At 41.4% G+C, this 19,939-nt stretch overlaps 1 protein-coding gene across 1 annotated transcript; it reads left to right on the forward strand.

Annotated features, from left to right (window-relative positions):
• The first annotated feature begins 14,601 nt into the window (after positions 1-14,601).
• Positions 14,602-15,540, forward strand: LOC113197839 (olfactory receptor 1J4-like). The gene has a single exon (XM_026410338.2). The coding sequence runs from the start codon at positions 14,602-14,604 to the stop codon at positions 15,538-15,540; it is 939 nt and encodes a 312-aa protein (XP_026266123.2).
• The last annotated feature ends 4,399 nt before the right edge of the window (positions 15,541-19,939 follow it).

A 19,939-nucleotide genomic window follows, 5' to 3' on the forward strand; every position in this document is an offset into this window, starting at 1 on the left:
TAGATCATATTTTAGGGTGCAGGGCAAATCTTAGCATATAAAAATACAATGAAAATGGAACTATTGCTACAGGTTCTTCTGAAATACAGAGAATCATTGCAAACCATTTTGAAAATTTATACTTCAACAAGCTAGAAAATCTTGAAGATATTGACCCGTTCCAAGAGACATATGACCTACCCAAATTGAACCATGAGGATATATAAAATATAAACATATCAATATCAAATAATGAAATTGAAGCAGCTATTAAAAGTCTTCCAACAAGGAAAAACCCAGGACCCGATGGATTCTCAGTTGAATTATATCAGACGTATAAAGAAGAACTAGTGCCAATCCTCCTCAAATTATTTCATGAAATAGAAAAAAGGAAAAAAATTTCCAAGAACATTCTATGAATCCAATATTCTCCCAATACCAAAATCAGACAAAGACACATCAAGGAAAATAAACTTCAGACTGATATCCCTGATGAACATAGATACAAAAAATCTTTAGCTAAAATATTGGCAAACAATATACAAAAGCACATAAAGAAGATAGTATATAGACCAATGACAAAATTGATAAAATCGGTCTCATTCCAGGCATGCAAGGTTGGTTCAACATGCCTATATCAATAAATGTAATTCACCACATAAACAGAGCAAGAATCACATGTTCATCTCAATAGAAGCAGAAAAAACATTGACAAAGTATATTAATGTTTTAAACATTAGAGAAAGTAGGAATAGAAGAAACTTATCTCAAAATTGTAAAAGCTATATATTACAAACTCAAGCAACATCATGCTGAGCAGAGAAAAATGGAAAGCATTTCATCTAAAAATCAGGCACAAGGCAAGAATGCCCATTCTCACTACTCCAACTTAGTATGGTCCTTGTAACTCTAGTCAAAGCAATGAGGGAAGAGAAGGAAATTAAAGGGGCATAAATAGGAAAAGAAGAAGCCAAATTTTCTCTTTGCTGATGTGATCTTATAATTATCTTACCGGAAGACTTCCAGAGCTGATAAATTAATTTGGTGAAATAGCAGGATACAAGATCAACATATATAAGTCAATCACTTTGCTATATTTCCATAGTGATTCAGCTGAAAAAGAAACTAAGAACACTATCCAATTTACAATAATCTCCAAAAAATACTTGGGAAAAAATCTAGCCAAGGAGGTAAAAGACCTCTACCATGAAAACTGAACACTGAACAAAGAAATTGAATAAGACCTTAGAAAATGGAAAGGATTTCCATGTTCTTGGATAGGCGGAATCAATGTTATCAAAGTTGCCAAACTATTAAAAGTGTTACCAAAAGATTCAATGAAATCCCCATCAAAATCAATGACATCATTCACAGAACCAGAAAAAACAGTTTTAAAATTCAGTTGGAAAAACAATAGGCCCAGAATAGCCAAATTACTCCTGAGCAAGAAGAGCAATGTGGGAGGCATCATAACACCAGACCTCAAATAGTACTACAGAGCTATAGTAACAAAACCAGCATGGTAGTGGCATCAAAACAGACATGAAGACCAATGGAATAGAATAGAAGGCACAGAGGCAAATCCAAATAGATACAGTCATCAGATATTAAATAAAGGTGCCAAATCATACATACATACAAATCATACATTGTTAAAAGGTAGCCTTTTAAACAAAGAGAACTATATATGCATATGTAGAAGAATAAAACTTCACCCCCATGTCTCACCTTGCACAAAAGTCAACCCAAAGTGAATCAAAGACTTAGGAATTAGACCCCAAACTGAAACTGCTGGAAGAAAATATGTGTTCAACACTCTAAAATATTGGCATAGGCATTAGCTTCCTTAACAAGACTTCTAAAATATAAGACAAACAATCAATAAGTGGGCCATCTTCAAATAAAAGATGCTGAATGTTTTCTCTGATTTAAGGATGCTGATTCATAATATGGTTGGGGGGCATGGGAGGATTAGAAGAACTCTAGTTAGGACAAAGGGGAGGGAGGGGAAGGGAGGGGGGATGGGGGTAGGAAAGATGGTGGAATGAGATGGACATCATTACCCTAAGTACATGTATGAAGACATGAATGGTGTGACTCTACTGTGTCTACAACCAGAGATATGAAAAATTGTGCTCTATATGTGTAATATGAATCGTAATGAATTCTTCTGTCATATATAACAAATTAAAATTAAAAATGCAAAAAAAATTACACTATTAACCAGGTACAGTGGCTCACACATGTAGTTCCAGATATTTGGGAAATGGAGATAAGACTGCTTGAACTCACAAGTTCAAGAACAGCTTGGGCAACATAGCAAGACACCATCTCAAAAAAAAAATTACCACACACACATACACACACACACACACACACAAAGATTCTGCATAACAAGGGAAACAATTAAGAACATGAAGAGAGAGCCTACAGAAAGGGAGGAAGATCTTTGCCACCTGTTCCTCAGGAGATTAATTAATATGCAGAATATATAAAGAACACAAAAAGCATCCAAAATACCACATTAAAATTAAAAAATGGACAAAGGAACTGGATAGAAAGAAGGATTACAAATGGCCAAAAAATAGATGAAAAGATGTTCAACATCTCTAGAAACCCGGGAAATGTAAACCAAAACTACACTAAGATTTCAGCTCATTACAATGAATGGCAATAATCAAGAACACAAACAATAATAAATATTGGTAAGGATGAGGGGAAAAATGTACACTCAGACGTTGCTGGTAGCACTGCAAACTAGTACAGCCATTCTGGAAAGCAGTATGAGATTCCTCAAAAAACTAGGGATGGAACCACCATATGACTCAGCTATTCCAAGCCTTGGTATATATCCCAAATATCTAAAATTGGCAAACTATAATGATACATTCTCATCAGTGTTTACAGGAGCACAATTCACAATAGCCAAGTTATGGAACCAGAACAGGTGCCTATCAACAGATGAATGATTAAAAAAATGTAGTACATATACACAAGGGTGCTTTACTCAGCCATAAAGAAGAATGAAATTATTGCATTTGCTGGTCAATGATGGAACTGAAGACTATCACACTAGGTGAAATAAGCCAGATCCAGAATTTCAAATGTTTTGAATTTTTTTTCATATGTGAAGAGTAGACCAAAATAAGGGGAAAAAGGGAGGGAGAAATCCCAAGAAAACATTAGTGAGATCAGTGGAATATATGAAAGAATTTAGGGGGAGGGTAGAGGGATTGGAAAAGGATGGAATAGTGAAATGATTCTGACCAAATATTACAATATGTGTGTGTGTGTGTGTGTGTGTGTGTGTGTGTGTGTGTGTGTGGATATATACCACAGTGATTTTCACCTTTATGTATATCTATAATTATTTATTTATTTATTTTTTATTGTTGGTCGTTCAAAACATTACATAGTTCTTAATACATCATATTTCACAGTTTGATTCAAGTGGGTTATGAACTCCCAATTTTACCCAGTATACAGATTATTGTATCACATCAGTTACACTTCCATTGATTTACATATTGCCATTCTAGTGTCTGATGTATTCTGCTTTCTATTCTATTCTCTACTATCTCCCCTCCCCTCCCCTCCCCTCCCCTCCCCTTTTCTCTCTCTACCCCCTGTACTGTAAATCATTTCTTCCACTTGTATTATTCTTCTCTTACCCCTCCTTTCCTCTTATATGTAATTTTGTATAACCCTGAGGATCACCTTCCATTTCCATGTGATTTCCCTACTCACTCCCTTTCCCTCCCACCTCTCATCCCTGTTTAATGTTAATCTTCTTCTCAAGCTCTTCGTCCCTACCCTGTCCTTGGTTACTGTCCAGTGGTGAGAGAGGTGTGTTGAAGTCTCCCATAATTATTGTATGGTGGTCTATTAGACTCTTGAACTTGAGAAGAGTTTGCTTGATGAACATAGCAGTACCATTGTTTGGGGCATATATATTTATGATTGTTATGTCTTGTTGGTGTATGGTTCCCTTGAGCAGTATGAAGTGTCCTTCTTTAACCCTTTTGATTAACTTTGGCTTGAAATCTATTTTATTAGATATGAGTATGGACACTCCTGCTTGTTTCCGCGGTCCATATGAGTGATATGATTTTTCCCAACCTTTCACCTTCAGTCTATGTATATCTTTTCCTATCAAATGCGTCTCCTGTAGGCAGCATATTGTTGGGTCTTGTTTTGTGATCCATTCAACTAGCCTGTGTCTCTTAATTGGTGAGTTTAAGCCATTAACATTTAGGGTTATTATTGAGATATGGTTTGTTCTTCCAGCCATATTTGTTTATTAATTTTACTAAACCTGATTTGTTTTCCTCTTTGATTACTTTCCCCCTTTACTGTCCTACCTCCCATTGTTGGTTTTCAATGTTATTTTCCACTTCCTCTTCCTGTAATGTTTTGCCAAGGATTTTTTGAAGAGATGGTTTTCTAGCTGCGAATTCTTTTAACTTTTGTTTATCATGGAAGGTTTTAATTTCATCTTCCATCCTGAAGCTTAATTTTGCCGGATACACGATTCTTGGTTGGAACCCATTTTCTTTCAGTGTTACTCCAGGATCTTCTAGCTTTCAGAGTCTGTGTTGAGAGATCAGCTGTTATCCTGATTGGTTTACCCCTAAATGTAATCTGCTTCCTTTCTCTTGTAGCTTTTAAAATTATCTCCTTATTCTGTATGTTCGACATCTTTATTATAATGTGTCTAGGTGTGGATCTCTTATGATTTTGCACATTCGGCATCCTGTAGGCTTCTAGGATTTGGGATTCTGTCTCATTCTTCAAGTCTGGAAAGTTTTCTCGTATTATTTCATTGAATAGATTGTTTATTCCTTTGGTTTGGAGCTCTGTGCCTTCCTGTATCCCAATGACTCTTAAGTTTGGTCTTTTAATATTATCCCATAATTCTTGGATGTTCTGCTCATGGATTCTTAGCAGACTTGCTGAGCTGTCTATGTTCTTTTCAAGTTGAAATACGTTGTCTTCCTTGTCTGATGTTCTATCTTCTAAGTGATCTACTCTGCTGGTAGTATTCTCAATTGAGTTTTTAAGTTGGTTTATTGTTTCCTGCATTTCTAGGATTTCTATTTGTTTGTTTTTTATTACCTCTAACTCCCTGTGAAATTGATCTTTTACTTCCTGGATTTGTTTATGTAGTTCCTTGTCAAAGTGATCTTTCATTGTCTGATTTTGCTGTCTCATGTCTTCCTTGAGACTCCAGATCATCTGAAGCATGTATATCCTGAACTCTTTATCTGACATTCATCTGTTGCAGCTATTACCTCTTCTAAAGTTGAGTTGACCTGCATTGCTTGTGGTCCTTTCTTTCCTTGTCTTTTCATACTGCTCGCATTTCTTTCTGCTTGGTGAAACTGTTGTGTTTTTGAAATTTTCCCCCTATTTATTTATATTGCTCTTGTATAGTTGGGAAGTCTCCCTTGCAGGGCGGGTAGTGGCTGTGCTCCTCCTCTTATTAGGGTGATCTGTCTACCACGCTGGTCGGTCGCAGGTCTGCCCACCCTGCGCGCGCGGGTGGCGGCTCTGCTCTGCCCCCACTCCAATTGTGGTGACGTAACTACCATGCCCTTGGGTCCTTGGTTCTGATCCAGATGTGGGCGGTGGCTCTGCTCGGCCCCTACTCCAATTGGTGTGACGTGTCTACCAAGCTGGCAGGCCTCTAGGCCTGGTCCGCCGGTGGGTCGCAGGTCTGCCTACCTTGCGGGCTCTGGCGGCAGTTCTGCTCAGCCCCCACTCCCAATGGGGGTAACTGACTGCCTCTCCAATGGGTCGCTGAGCCTTTTCCGGACATGGGCGGCGGCTCTGCTCCACCCCCACTCCAACCAGTGTGATGTGACTGCCTCAGTGCTACGTGTCCACCACGCTGGCAGGCTACCGGGCCTGTCCTGCCTGTGGGTCGCAGGTCTGCCTACCTTGTAGGCTCAGACAGCGGCTCTGCACAGCCCCTACTCCAAATGGAGTGACTTGGCTGCCGCACCATCAGGTCGCTGGTCCTGATCCAGGTGTGGGCGGCTACTCTCTTCGGCCCCAGCTGCAGTTGGGGTGTCGTGATACCACGCTGGCGGGTCACTTGGCCAGCTCTGGGCGCAGGCAGCAGCTCCACTCTGACCCCCTGGCCCCCACAGCACCCAGCAGGACCCTGACCGAGAAGCAGTCACCGCAGGTTCCCCAGCCCTGGGCCAAAGCAGCTCCGGGAGGGAGCCAGAGCCCAGCCGCTCCAAGCTCTCTGAGCTCGGTGCACGCTCCGCTGGGAGCAGGCTCAAAGACACAGTCCCCTCGGGCTCCCCAGCCCCAGGCCAAAACTGTTCCGGGAGTCAGAACCCAGCCACCCCGAACTCAGCGCACACTCCACTTGGAGCTGGCCTCAACACGCAGTCTCCACAGGTTCCCCAGCCCTGGGCCAAAGCAGCCCCGGGAACCAGAATCCGGCCGCTCAGAGCCCAGTGTACGCCTTGGCAGGAGCGCGCCCCCAGGAGTATTCTCCACAGGTTCTCCAGCCCCGAGCCTGAGCGATCTGTCTACAAGCAAATACCAGCCTGAAATCACCTGTTCCATAGCTGAATGAGCTGAGATCAGTAGAAAACAGGGATGATTACATCAGGTCTCCAAGATGGTGGCTGCTGTCCTCCTCTGTGGTCAGACCGGTGTCGAGAATTGAACTGGACCGCTTCTCTCCTCTGTCTCAAAGCCAGAACTCAGCACTCAGCACGGCCATTGCACCACTGACAGGAGCCCCCAGAATCCGCATCGCTGCACCCCCGCTCCGGCACCTCGCTGCTTCAGACTCCAGCTGCGGGGCGGTCCACCGATCAGGCAATGCAACCCTCCGTGCTGAGAAATCGCCCGCAACCGAGCCCCCGCAGCCGAACCTCACACGATGGAAATCCGTCCACTAGATTCTGGAGCACCCCAATTTCACTGGAAATTCCCAACAAGATAGCCTTCAGCTGTTTCACCTGGTCTTTCTCCCGCACAGTGACGCGGCACACTGGGGTGATGCACTCCCTTCGTCGCCATCTTCCGCAGCTTCTATAATTTTCTAATTAAAAATAAAACTATGATTAAATAGAAGAAAGACCAGGTGAGTAGGGGAAGGGGAATAGTGGACAGAGGAAGGGAGAGAAAGAGGAAGAATTTGGCAGTGAAGTGGAGCAAATTAACTTTCATGCATGTGTAATTATATCAAAACAAACCACAAATTATATATAACTATAATACACTAATTAAAAATAGTTCTGTAGAATTGGGCTACTCTGGATCTTATCTAGCAAAACCTAAAACTAAGCTTGAAGATCAAGCTGAACCTCTAGTAAGTTAACTACATTCCATAATAAAATTCAACATTCTTAAGGAAAACAATAAAGTCCAGTATTTTGTCATTGTATCATCTATGATATCAATGAAAAGAAACAGACACAAAAAGCCATGGGAAAATGTGACTTTAATGAAGAATCAAATTATTCAGAAAAAGATGCAGAGATTACACAGGTGTTACAATTAGTACCTGAAAATTGGAAAACAGCCATCACCAATATATTTAATGATTTAAAGGAAAAAAATGAGCATTATAAGTGCCCAAATGGAGGAACTAAAAAGAGAATGGAATCTGCAAAAGAGAAAGAAATTCTAGAAGTCAATAATAGAACACATGAAACGTGACTCAGAGGAAAATTAACGGAAATAATCGTGCAAGAATGAACATGGCCCTTAATGACCCGTGGTAAATACCAATCATCTAACTTATGTCTAACTGGAGTTCAAGGATTAGAATAGAGAATTTGGGATCAGAACAAGATATCTGAATAAGTAAGGCTGAAAATTTACATATTTATCAGTAAAGATGAACTCACAGGTTCAAGAAGCTCAAGTACACATAATACCAAAGATGCTGAGATCTAAAGATAAAATCTCAAGTGCCCAGAAACAAAAAACTCATTATATACACAGAAAAGAATGTTGATCTTGCTTGCTAACTCCCAGTCAGAATCATTACAGGTATGAAGGCAGCGGAATGACATTTTTTAAAAAAAAAATTTATATTTTACATTGATAGATAAAATTGTACTACAACCTGGCAAGAGATCTGGGTATCTATAAAAACTTGTCTATTCCTATGTCCGCTCCACTGCTTCGTTCCCTTGTGGACTGTTTTAGGATTGGATGCTTTCTGTGAATCTCAGGAAAACAGATCAGGTGTGGCGAGTCCCCCTTATTTTCCCTAGGGCAGTGCCCTGAAGTGTGCAAGTTGTGTCTTTTCTCTATTTATCAGAGTCAACCTGTCTGCTGTCTGTGCAGTTGAGTGTTTGCCATCTGTAGAGGACCCTGAGGCACCACTTAGGTTGGGGGAGCAGTGCTTGGTGCTGGGGTTGCTTGGGGGTCTGCAGGTGGGGGTATCCTGCAGGGCTTGTGGGTGGGGCTCTTGGTGAAGTTCAGGAGCCAGTAATCGGGATCTGTGGGCAGTTGTTCTTCAGTTGTTCTGGTTGCCGTGGGCCTTTCCGATTTTCCCTGATTCTAGCCATCCCAATCTACTCATCCTGCTGATCCCCTTGGTGTTCTGGGTGGAGCAAGACAGGAGCGGCCTCTGGACAGCATCCCACATGGCTTTGGCAAAGCCAGGCACGCACTCTGCTCTCACTTGAGAGAAACCCCGAGCCAAAAGATTTCTCTGGGCTCTGAACTGTGCCACTGTGGGGGAGGGATGCCCTGGGTAAGTGGAAACGTCTTCTTACCCTCTTCAGTGCCTCTATATTTTGATTTTGATTTTTTTCTCTAGTGGAGATCTGGAATCCTTCAGTTGGACTCCAGGGTTTCCATAAAAGTATTCTTGTCCGTGGGTGGTTGATAAAATCAGGGTTTCTTTCTTTTTTCTTTCTTCTTTTTGGTGCTGGGGAGTGAACCCAGGGCCTTATGCATGTGAGGCAAGCACTCTACCAACTGACTATATCCCCAGCCCCAAATCAGTGTTTCTGTGGGGCTTTGAGGGCTAGAACCTTGTATTCTACTGCCTTGCTGATGTCATTCTCTTGAACTGTGAAGAAAGTTCTGATTTACAAAATTACTTCCTTTAAAAAGTGAATTAGCTTATAGAAGTGTTGAATATTCTAGTTTTAGTCTTTTTGAAGATCTTAAAAACACTTTTTAAAAATACATCTGTTGAGTCTATATGGCAGTCTTGTAAAGAATGCTTGAAGGTTTGAAAGCCAGGAGTCATGGAATGCTTTAGATTTCTTGTATTTGCATTTATTTTTATGAAAATTATATTTCATAATCAATTAGAAGTGTTTTGGTGGTTGGAATGGCAGCTTTTCCGCTTTACAATGGATTTCATCTGCATTCTTACTCAAGTCTTTTAAAAAATATTTTAATGATATATTAAGATGCTTTTGTCAACTTCTCAAGTAAGATATTCACTCAATATTTAAATTTAGCAATGAATAGAAAATCATATCATTATTAATTCCTAGTTAATTTCTCACTTTATTTACCTCATGGCATTTTTAGTTGACCAGTTGTAGGACTGGTTATTTGATTAGTTTATCCTTAATGAATTAGTCTGGTTCTATGTAAATAAAGCAGTACAGAATCTCCTCTAGGAGAATCTTTAACTCATATTAGTTCATTTTTTTTTTCTGAATCAGAAGTTAAAGATAGTAAAATAAAACCCCTGAGAGCTAAGCACTGGCCTTGGGAGAGTCTGCTGGGGGCTTTCTGCCTGTGTCTGGACCCATGTCAGGCTGCCAGGGGAGGGCAGAAGGACAAGCAAGCTACAGAACCTCTGTCTGAGAGGTGCTTATAGGTTTTGGGGGAAGTAAATATGCCTTGGATTGTAGGCAATGTTGTATGTGGCAAAATCTGGAACTGAGGGCCGGGGACTGGGCAAAATGTGGAGGAGAACGTTGAAAAAGATTCTATGAAAATGGCCATTTCCTGAAAATTCTGAGAGAAGTCCAGGTAGTCACTCAGCCGATGGAGGTGTTGATTAGCGTTTATGAAAGAAAGGAGGAGTAAAGGGGAGTTGACTGATCTGCTGAAATTTGAATGACAAAATTTTGTTCTGTAGGGATAGGTTAGGTCTTTCTTAAAAAAGAGAGATTCTTATTAGCTCTGAAGAATTTATGATCAATTCAGTAACTCATTCATATCAAACCTGTATTAACATAAATGATTTTAGAAATATGTTCCCACTCCTTTGTTTATACCCAAAGGACTTAAAATCAGCATACTACAGTAATGCATCCACGTCAATGTTCATAGCAGCTCAATTCACAATAGCTAAACTATGGAACCCACCTAGGTGTCCTTCAACAGATGAATGGATAAAGAAAATGTAGAATATGGACTACTCAATGGAATATTATTCAGCTTTAAGGAAGAGTGATATTATGGCATTTGCCAGGAAATGGATAGACTTGGAAAATATCATGCTAAGTGAAATAAGCCAATCCCCAAATGCCAAAGGCCAGATGTTTTCTCTAATATACAGATGCCAATTCTCAATAAGGTGGGGGGCACTAGAGAAGAATAGCATTACCTTAGATTAGGTAGAGGGAAGTGAAGGGAGGGGAGGAGAGGGGATGTGGGATAGGAAAGATAGTAGAATGAAACAGACATTATTACTGTATGTATATATGTGACTGCATGACCAATATGATTCTACAACATGTATGCCGCAGTCTGGCTGGGCACAATTCAGGAGCCACTTGTCAAAAGAAACGAACTTTATTTTTAGAACCACACAGGCCAAACAAAATAGCTCCTCAGGAAAACCTTCAGAGCCCAACTGCCACCACCGACTTCCCACAAGCCTCTCCCACAACCACAAGCCTCTCCACCTCCCACAATCCTCCTGCTCTTGAGGCCGATTGGCTGGGTCGTGTGGGCGGAGCCAAAAAAGTCCCCCAATGAGAAGCTCCGTGGTCTGAAAGGGCAGGGAAACAGCCCAATGAGCATCACCGCAGGGGAGCCAATCAGCTAGATGTTGCTGGGGCCGCTGTGAGCCAATCATCAGCTGGCAGTTTGAAAGTTTGCTGGGGCCCCTTCGGCTGTGGCTCTCAACACACATACACTCAGAAAATGAGAAATTATATACCATCTGTGTATGATGTAACAAAGTGTATAAATGCATTCTACTGTCATTATAACTAATTAAAACAAATTAAAAAATTAAAAAAGAAATAATGGGAGGGATAAATGGTATTTATTGTAAATTTCTCATGTGCTGAAGCATGAACTATTTCATTTAATCTTAATAACTTTTTGATGACAATGTGATTATTATCTGCATTTTACAATTTATGAAGTAAGAAGGAAAGGTTACCTTGCATAGTCAGGGTTAAAAAAAGAAAATCAGTGAGTAACACAGCTCAGATCCAGTTCTCTTTGAGGATTGAGTCCAAAGGCTCAGTGTTTTCCCTCTATAATCTCTTGGAAAAGACACATCTCTATATCCCATAGTCTCTCCTAAAAAAAAGAAGAGACCTGTAGGGTGTACGTTAAAGCTGGATTTGTGCTCTCATAGTAGCAAGGAGTTTGCAGAAATCAGAATTTCTATACCTGGAACATAATGTGCTGCTTAGAGAAGCTGACTCCAGGCATTGGTTATATCAGTGTTGGGGGATAACTTAGACACTCTTTCTTTCTTTCTTTTTAAAATATTTATCTTTTGTAATTGTAGATAGACACAATAACTTTATTTTATTTTATTTATTTATGTGGTGCTGAGGATCGAGCCCAGGGCCTTGCATGTTTGAGGCAAGCGCTCTACTGCTGAGTCACAACCCCAGCCCCTAGACACTCTTTCTTTCTGGCTAGAACTATGAACAGACAAAGAGGAGCTCAGGTGACCCCCAAAGGCCCATGTGTTAAATGCTTGGTCCCAGGGTGGTGGCATTGGGAGGCAATGGAACCCTTAAGATGTAGGGCTTTTGGGGAGATTGCTAGGTCACTGGGGATGTGCTCTTAAAGGGGATAGTGAGACTCCAAGTCCTCTCTCTTCCTGGCAAAGGGGTGAGCAGGTTTTGCTCTGCTATGCATGCCTGCAATGAGGTACATGATGTACTGCCTTGATACAGGTCCAAAACAATGTGGACAAGGGATCATGGACCAAACTGGGAGAGAAAATAAACTCTTTTGATAAAGGAGTGGAAAGCTGACTAACACAGTGTCTCTGATATCTAGACACACACTTAGGTGACTCTCAGGTGAGCAGCTCAATCTCTCCTGCACAGGCACCTCCCCAAGGCCTTGTAGCAATTGGAGGCAATTAATCTACTTTGATTCTCTCCTTAACCAGGAGTTTAGGGATTTTTCTGAGTCCTCTATGAGGTTGATAAATGGTGTGTCCTGCCTATTGTCCTGAAGCCAAGGACAGCCATAGAAAGGCCTGAAGCCCTGGGCTCACAGAAGGTCTTCTCCTAACTTTTTTTTTCTTGATGTCCTCAACAGAAGCTGAGGACCTGGAAAACTGGATTAGCAGGTGCCAGAGTTCACCAAGAGCTGGCAGAGGTCAGAGGGAACTGGGAATTCTAATTGGGCAAAGTGTGCCTCTGAGTCTAGGGGTCTGCATATGTGTTCCACGTCATTCCAGATGTATTTTTGTATGGTCTCTCTTTGCTTATCCAGTACAGGCATATCTACCTTGTCTTGGCAAACTTTGTGTGTATGTGTCTGTTGTGTTTGTGTGTGTGTTGGTGTGATATAGAATTGATTTCCAGCCTTTTCTTCTAAGACCCAGGACATAACAATTTTAAGCAGGCTCACATTAAGCAAGGTAAGTCATCTGTGTATGTGTTTTGGGATCTCTCAAGCAGGCTCTTTGATCTCAAATATTTGCCACACTCTCTTCCTGTAAGTCCCACATTTTCATATATGGACAAGAATCATAGATAAGCAGATGAGATTGGAGAGTCTGAAAAAGTTAGATGTATTCTGCCATTGAGAGCAGAAGTCTTCTCTATTTGCTCATAACCAGCAATCTCTACTCAGTGATGCAGGTGTGTGTGATCTTGCATTTTTGTCTATGAGTTATATGTGTATGATTATATGTGTTTGAGATTACATGTATTTGCGCGTGTGTGTGTGTGTGTGTATATGTGTGTGTGTGTGTGTTTACTGTTTGTTTTATTTGTAGCTAGTGTTTACATGCTGGTGCCTGTGAGTGAAAGGGCTCAAGTGCCTCACTGACTGACCACCTCCTTCTATTTGGTCATAGTGGTGGGGCTGGGAACTTCATTCTGCAAGGGGTGGGTGTAGGTGTGTGACTGTGTATGTTTACTGCCTAACAGGGAAAAGGCAGATATATGTCATTGTATGCTCTTGTTTGATTTTTATGTGATGTGTTTGATCTAGTGTTTTTTTTTTTTTGTCTAGCATGTGTCCAACTGTGTGAGCCTGTACTCAGAGTGTGGGTTTATACCCCCAATTTGTGATTTTTTTTTGTCTTGCTCATTGTATTATGTTTGTATTAAGACTATGCAAGTGTTTGTGTGCAGTTTTGATAGTTTATTTGTGTGATGTGAATCAAAACTTATGTGTTATTTGTGAGTTTGTTTTTATGTTTCAGTTACACACAGCTACTGCCCTTTCTTTAGGATCACTGTAGGTTACAGATAGTAAGAAATCACAAGTCAGCAATTAAAGTGTGTGCATGTTTGCGTGATGTGTAGGGGTGTGTGTGTGTGTGTGTGTGTGTTTCACATTTGTATTTTAGGGGCTTCTGTTTGATTCCTATGGACTCAAATATTTCCTTAATTGTCTTTCGACAGTCATGTCTCTGCATTGGGCAGGAGGTTCCTGTGCGTTTCCACCACTGGGCAACTCTTATGTAACGAGTAAGAGCAGCAATTGCATTATAAGCCTGTGAAATGAAGGAAGCCATACTTGGCCCTCTCCTCAGCTGGTTCCTGTACATTTTTGTGATCTTGGGAAGTAACTTCAGGTGTCTGTAATTCAGATTCCTCACTAGTATGAGTGTTAAGGTTTAGATATGAAGTATCCCCCACTCCAAAGCTCCTATCTGAGGCAATGCAAGAATGTTCAGAGGTGGCTCATTACTTACAAGAGCGGTGACCTCATCAGTGGACTCATCTACTGATACGGATAAACTGGGTGGTAATTGTAGGCAGGTGGGGTGTGAATGGAGGGAGTGGGTCCCTGAGGAGTGACTTGGGGCTTTACACTTTTGTCTGTTGTGAGTGGAGCTCTCTCCGCTTCTTGCCTGTCACATCCTGAGCTACTTTCTGCACCCTTCTTCCACGATGTTCTGCCTCACCTGGGCCCAGAGCTATGGGGTCCACCAACCATGGACCAAACTTCTGAAACCATGAGCCCAAATACACTTTTCCTTCTCTAAGTTCTTGTTGTTTTTTTTTTTTTTGGTCACAGTGATGAAAAACTTGACTAAAACAGTGAGGGCTTGATGTACCATTGGAGCTAGAATGGACAGACTTTTGATCCATGAATCAGTAAGTACGAGAAACAAACAGAAGTACAGCTAGATTTAAGAATTCTCCTACTAACTAGGCATTACTGTAATGTGATGGTCATGTTCACAGGCATTCCCCACATTGTCCACTTCCCAAGAGAGTCAAGAAGAGCATGAGGACCGAGAACCAGAGCAGCATGGCCGAGTTCCTCCTCCTGGGGCTCCCTATTCGACCAGAGCAGCAGGGCATGGTCTTCACCCTGTTCCTGGGCATGTACCTGACCACGGTGCTGGGGAACCTGCTCATCATCCTGCTCATCAGGCTGGACTCTCGCCTGCACACCCCCATGTACTTCTTCCTCAGCCACCTGGCCCTCTCTGACATTTCCCTTTCCTCTATCACGGTTCCCCAAATGCTGGAGAATGTGCAGACCCAGCAACAATCTATCCCCTATGAGGGGTGCATTTCTCAGATGTACTTTTTTGTTCTTTTTGGCTGTCTGGACAATCTCCTTCTTGCAGTGATGGCCTATGACAGGTATGTGGCCATCTGTCACCCACTGCACTACGCTGCTGTCATGAGGGAGGAGCTGTGCATGTCGTTGGTGGCCGGGTCCTGGTTCTTCTCTTGCGTCCATGCCCTGTTGCACACCCTCCTCTTGGTCCAGCTGTCCTTCTGTGCTAACCAGACCATCCCCCACTTCTTCTGTGACCTTACCGCCCTCCTGAAGCTGAGCTGCTCAGACATCTCCCTCAATGAGCTGGTCATCTTCACGGAGGGAGGAATGCTTTTCATCCTGCCTTTGAGTAGCATCCTGGGCTCTTACGTCCGAATAGGGATGACTGTCCTGAGGGTCCCCTCCACCAAGAGATTCTTGAAGACTTTTTCCACCTGTGGCTCCCATCTCTTTGTAGTGTCTTTATACTATGGGACACTTGCAGGTGTTTATTTTTTCTCTTCGTCACAGAACTCCAGTGACAAGGACATTATCTCTTCTATCATCTATACAGTAGTGACACCCATGTTGAACCCCTTCATCTACAGCCTGAGGAACAGGGACATAAAACAGGCCCTGGAAATATTTGTCAATAGGGCTAACTTCTTTAAGTGACAGTCACGAAATCCACTCACTTCAGTCAGAAGCACAGAGAGATATGTCTTAGAATTCTGCTATCATTGACAATTCCATATATTTTTAGGGGGAGGGTGGTGTACTGGGGATACATTCGTAGTTCTTTTTATTTTTTAATTTTGAGACAAGGTCTCACTAAGTTACTCAGCCAGGCCTTTTCTTGCTATCTTCCTGCCTCAGTCTCCCAAGTAGCAGGGATTACATGCAGGTGCTGCAGTGCCCAGCTTTCAACTCCATGTCGACTTAAAATAGTTCATATTATTTTATTATTATTCAGTGCTGGTGATCACACCTAGGGTTTGACTGATGCGAGGAAAGCCCTCTACCGTGAAGCTCTAGCCCCAGCCTGCAGTGTTCTTAATATATCAGCCAGATCCAGTTTGGTACTTGGGTTGCTAGGACCCCTCTACCCTTAATTACTCTTTGCTTATTCATCATCTCATAAGATGTACGCAAAATCTTACACAAAACATCTGGCACCATTTTGATTGTGAATTTGTCCGTTTTGACTTTTGGGTTTGTCTCGTTTGGCTTCTTTAGATTTAATACTATGTCACTGAGGACACATAGTTTTAGCATTATGATCTACTCCTGGTGCACTGGCTGTTTCCAGCAGTGTTGGGCTCAAGCAGATTTGGACCTGGTTAAAGCTGATTGTGCATGTTTCTTCCCAGCTCCACACTTCACATTATTTTGGTAGCTTAAAAGCGGCCATCATGGGAATAATTACCCCATGGATGTTGGCAGATGCTGTAGACATTCATTATTCATTCAGCAGCAACCATAGCATTTGTAATTAGAAGATGTTTCACTTCGTCTTTATAGATGACCCCTACCTAACATCTCATCTGCTTCTCATTTTAGTTTACATGTACCAGCTCTTTCAAGGTTAATGATTGCCTGGGGTTTCTTTTCCATCTTTTTACTTGAAACTTTTCTACATCTTTTTCTTTGTGATGTGTCCATCGTAAACAGTGTAAAGCTGAGCTTTGCTCTTTTTATGTACATTGACAATTACTTTTTGGGGAATTCAATTGATAGTATTTATATTTAATGTAACCATGATACAGTTGGATTTGCTTTTCTATAGTATGCTGTTCTATTTGGGGCATTTGTTTCATATTTTCTCTATTTCCCTCTTATGAACTATTAATCACACTTATTATTATTTCACTAATCTGTGGCATATCTAAAAATTGCTACTTGCTTTCTATTTAAAACATTTCCATTGAGGAATACTAAACATGACATAAAATTTGCCATTTTCACCATTTGAAATGTATAATTTGGTGGCAGTTAGTATGTTCATAATGTTCAGTCATCACCAGTCTCTCGTTCTCACATTCCCAAAGAAAACTGCATGTCCATTAGGCAATCATCTCAGTCCTTAGGAAATTCTAAACTCCAGTGGCTTCATGGATTTGCTTATTCAGGATATTTCACATAAATTGAATTTTAAAATATGTGACCTTTGTGTCTGACTTCTTTTCACATAATGTTTGCAAGGTCCATCCATGCTGCAGCATGTGTCAGTACTTCATTCCTATTTTGGGGTGAATACTATTCCATTGTATGGATATACCACAGTTTATTTATCCATACATCCATTCATGGACATTTCATTATTTCTACCCCTTGGCTATTGTTAATAAAGCTTCTATAAACATCAGGGTGCAAGTTTTCATTTAAAAACTTTTTAAATTCTGTTGGATATATATCTAGGGGCAGAATTGCTTTTATTTAATTATTGAGGAATAAGCTATTCAACAGCGAATGGAGCAATTTGTATTCCAACCCACAATGTTTAAATGCTCCAGTGTTTCTGTATCTTTGCCAATCTTGTGTTTTTTAAAACTTTTTTTGGTTTATTTTTATTTCCATTTTAGGAGATATGAAGTGGTATTTCACTGTAATTTTGACTTGCTTTTTCCTAATGACTAATGATGCTGAGAATCTTCTATGTCCTTGTTGAACATTTTTATATTTTTGTTGGAATAATGCCTATTCATTTTCTTTAACCATTAAAATAATTTTTCTTTGTCTTTTGTTGTTGAACTATAAGTGTTCTTTATATATTCTGGATACTAGATATTCATAAGACACATTATTTTCTTCCATCTGTGATTTGTTTCCACTTTCATGATACTGTCCTTTTATATTAAAATGTTTATGGGGCTGCAGCTTTAGCTCAATGGCAGAGCGCTTGCCTAGCATGTGTGAGGCACAGAGTTCGATCCTCAGCACCACAACAAAATAAAGGCATTCTGTCTACAACTACAATTTTTTAAAAAAAGTTTAAAATTTTTATAAAGTCCAATTTTTAATTTTTGTGGTTTATACTTTGTGTGTCATGTCATGTTCTAAACCATGAACAAATCCAAGGAAAGAAGATTTATTCCATGTTTTCTAAAAGTTTTATGGTTTCATTTCTTATATTTACATATTTGGATTATTTTGAGTTAAATTGGCATGTGGTGTGAAATAAGATTCAATTTTATTTTTTTTCCTCTGTGGATATGTTATACCAGCACCATGTGTTGAAGAAACTATTCTTTCTCCATTGAATGGTCTTGGCACCCTATTGAAAATCAGTTGTACACACATGTATGGTTTATTTCTGGACTCTTAAGTCCAGCAGCTCAATCTACATATCTGTCCTTGTGCCATCATTTTTATGACCACAGTTTTGTAGCATGTTTAGAAATCAGGAAGTGTGAGGCCTTCAAATTTGTTCTTATTTTTCAAGATTGTTTTGCCACAGGGGAAGAGTCTGAGGATGGAAGTATATGGGGGGTAAGGGCTGTGAAAATCTCTGCACATTTCAGGGGTCTGGAAGTTCATGTGTATGCTCAGGGATAAACACATGCTTAGAATGATCGGAGGAGACCCTGTGTTTCAGCTCTGGCCAATCTCTATTATGCATGCAAGCAGCAAGAATAAGGTAGAGTCATAGCTACCTAGATAAGCATGGAAAGAGTACCCCAAGACAGAGAATCTGCAAGGAACAGGAGAGCTCTTTTCTTCTTTTTGGATCCAGGAAACTAGGAAATTTTTATTAAATCACTAGTTGATGACTAAGCTCACAGAACGTTTAGTGACCAGACACACACGAGAATACAGTCTTAATAGTTTGTAAAAGTCACTTGTCAGGATTAGAAGATGGTGGAACACAACTAGGAAGTGGTTCTTGATCTCCTCACAACACAGAAAGGAGGCAGTGAAGGAACAGCTGATCTGAGAGGTGGGTGACAGAATAAATGCTCTAAGACCCAGTATTATAAAGTCTGAGATCTGGAGAGACTAGAAGGTCAGTTACTGCAGCAGAAAACAAGCACAGAGTTGGCTAACCCTGAACCTGGACCAGGGAGAGTAAAGATGGGAGGGATCAGAAAACCACATAAGCTCACTCCCGTAACAACATTTGGGGAAAACAAGACCAAATTAAAACATGACAGGACCAGTGGTGTCCTCAAAGTAAGTCAAACAGTTTAAAACCAAAGTGTGACTGGAAAGCCGGGCTGAGGTCCACAACCATTTTGGGGTGACCAGTCACCCTTTGAATCCACACTGCATCTTCCCACCTCCAGATAGCAACAAACTAAACCAGACGGAGCACTCCTGCAGTGAGACTTCTTAAGCATCCCTCTAGAAAGATCTTGTAGAGGAATCACTACTAGTTTAAAAAGGGGAGTGGGAGAAGCAGACCTGCCCCAGGAAGTGTGAGCCTAACCCAGCTCCACACAGCCTCCATGGGAGCCAGGCAGAGAAGGAGCAGATGCCTGCAATTCACTGTGGCAGGAAGCGAGAGCTCAGATCCAAGTGGGAGGGTAGCTTTGACCCCCATCGAGACCTCTGCTGCCAGTGAGGTCTTGATGGGGATCAATTTTTGTTGGGTATGTCCCAGGGGGAAGCTGCCTGGGACTCCAGCAGCACATGGGGATGGTTCCCCAATTGTGGCAGTAGTTGGTGGAAGGCCAGGATAAGAAGTTGCCTGATTCCCAGGAAGCTTAAAGGGAAGGTCCTCCATTGTGACCATTGAGAGGTTGGTCAAGATGGAAAGTTGCCTGGGTCAAAGGCAGCATAGAGAGCAACAGCATCCAGCCTGACCTGTGGCCACAGCTGGTGAGTGTTTGGGCACTGGCTGGATGCTGCCTCAGTCACAGTTACTTCTCTATCCCTGGGAGCTATGTGCCTGGGGTCAAGTTGGAAGCTGATAAGACGCTTGCACTGAGCCTCCTCAGCTGGGGCATTAACATAGCAGCTAGGCATCCTGTGCCCTTGTACAGAAACATTCCCAGGCAGCAGGTGTGCCACAGCCATGAAGTCATCAGAGATCCCCAAACTCAGTCACTGCTCTCCCATTCTTTGTCACTGCTCT

This window comes from Urocitellus parryii, chromosome 4 (genome assembly GCF_045843805.1).
Source record: "Urocitellus parryii isolate mUroPar1 chromosome 4, mUroPar1.hap1, whole genome shotgun sequence".
Taxonomy (NCBI): Eukaryota; Metazoa; Chordata; class Mammalia; order Rodentia; family Sciuridae; genus Urocitellus; species Urocitellus parryii.

What these genes read in the sequence shown, in the direction of transcription:
- LOC113197839 (XM_026410338.2), top strand. Translation starts at nt 14,602, where the DNA reads ATGAGGACCGAGAACCAGAGCAGCATGGCCGAGTTCCTCCTCCTGGGG.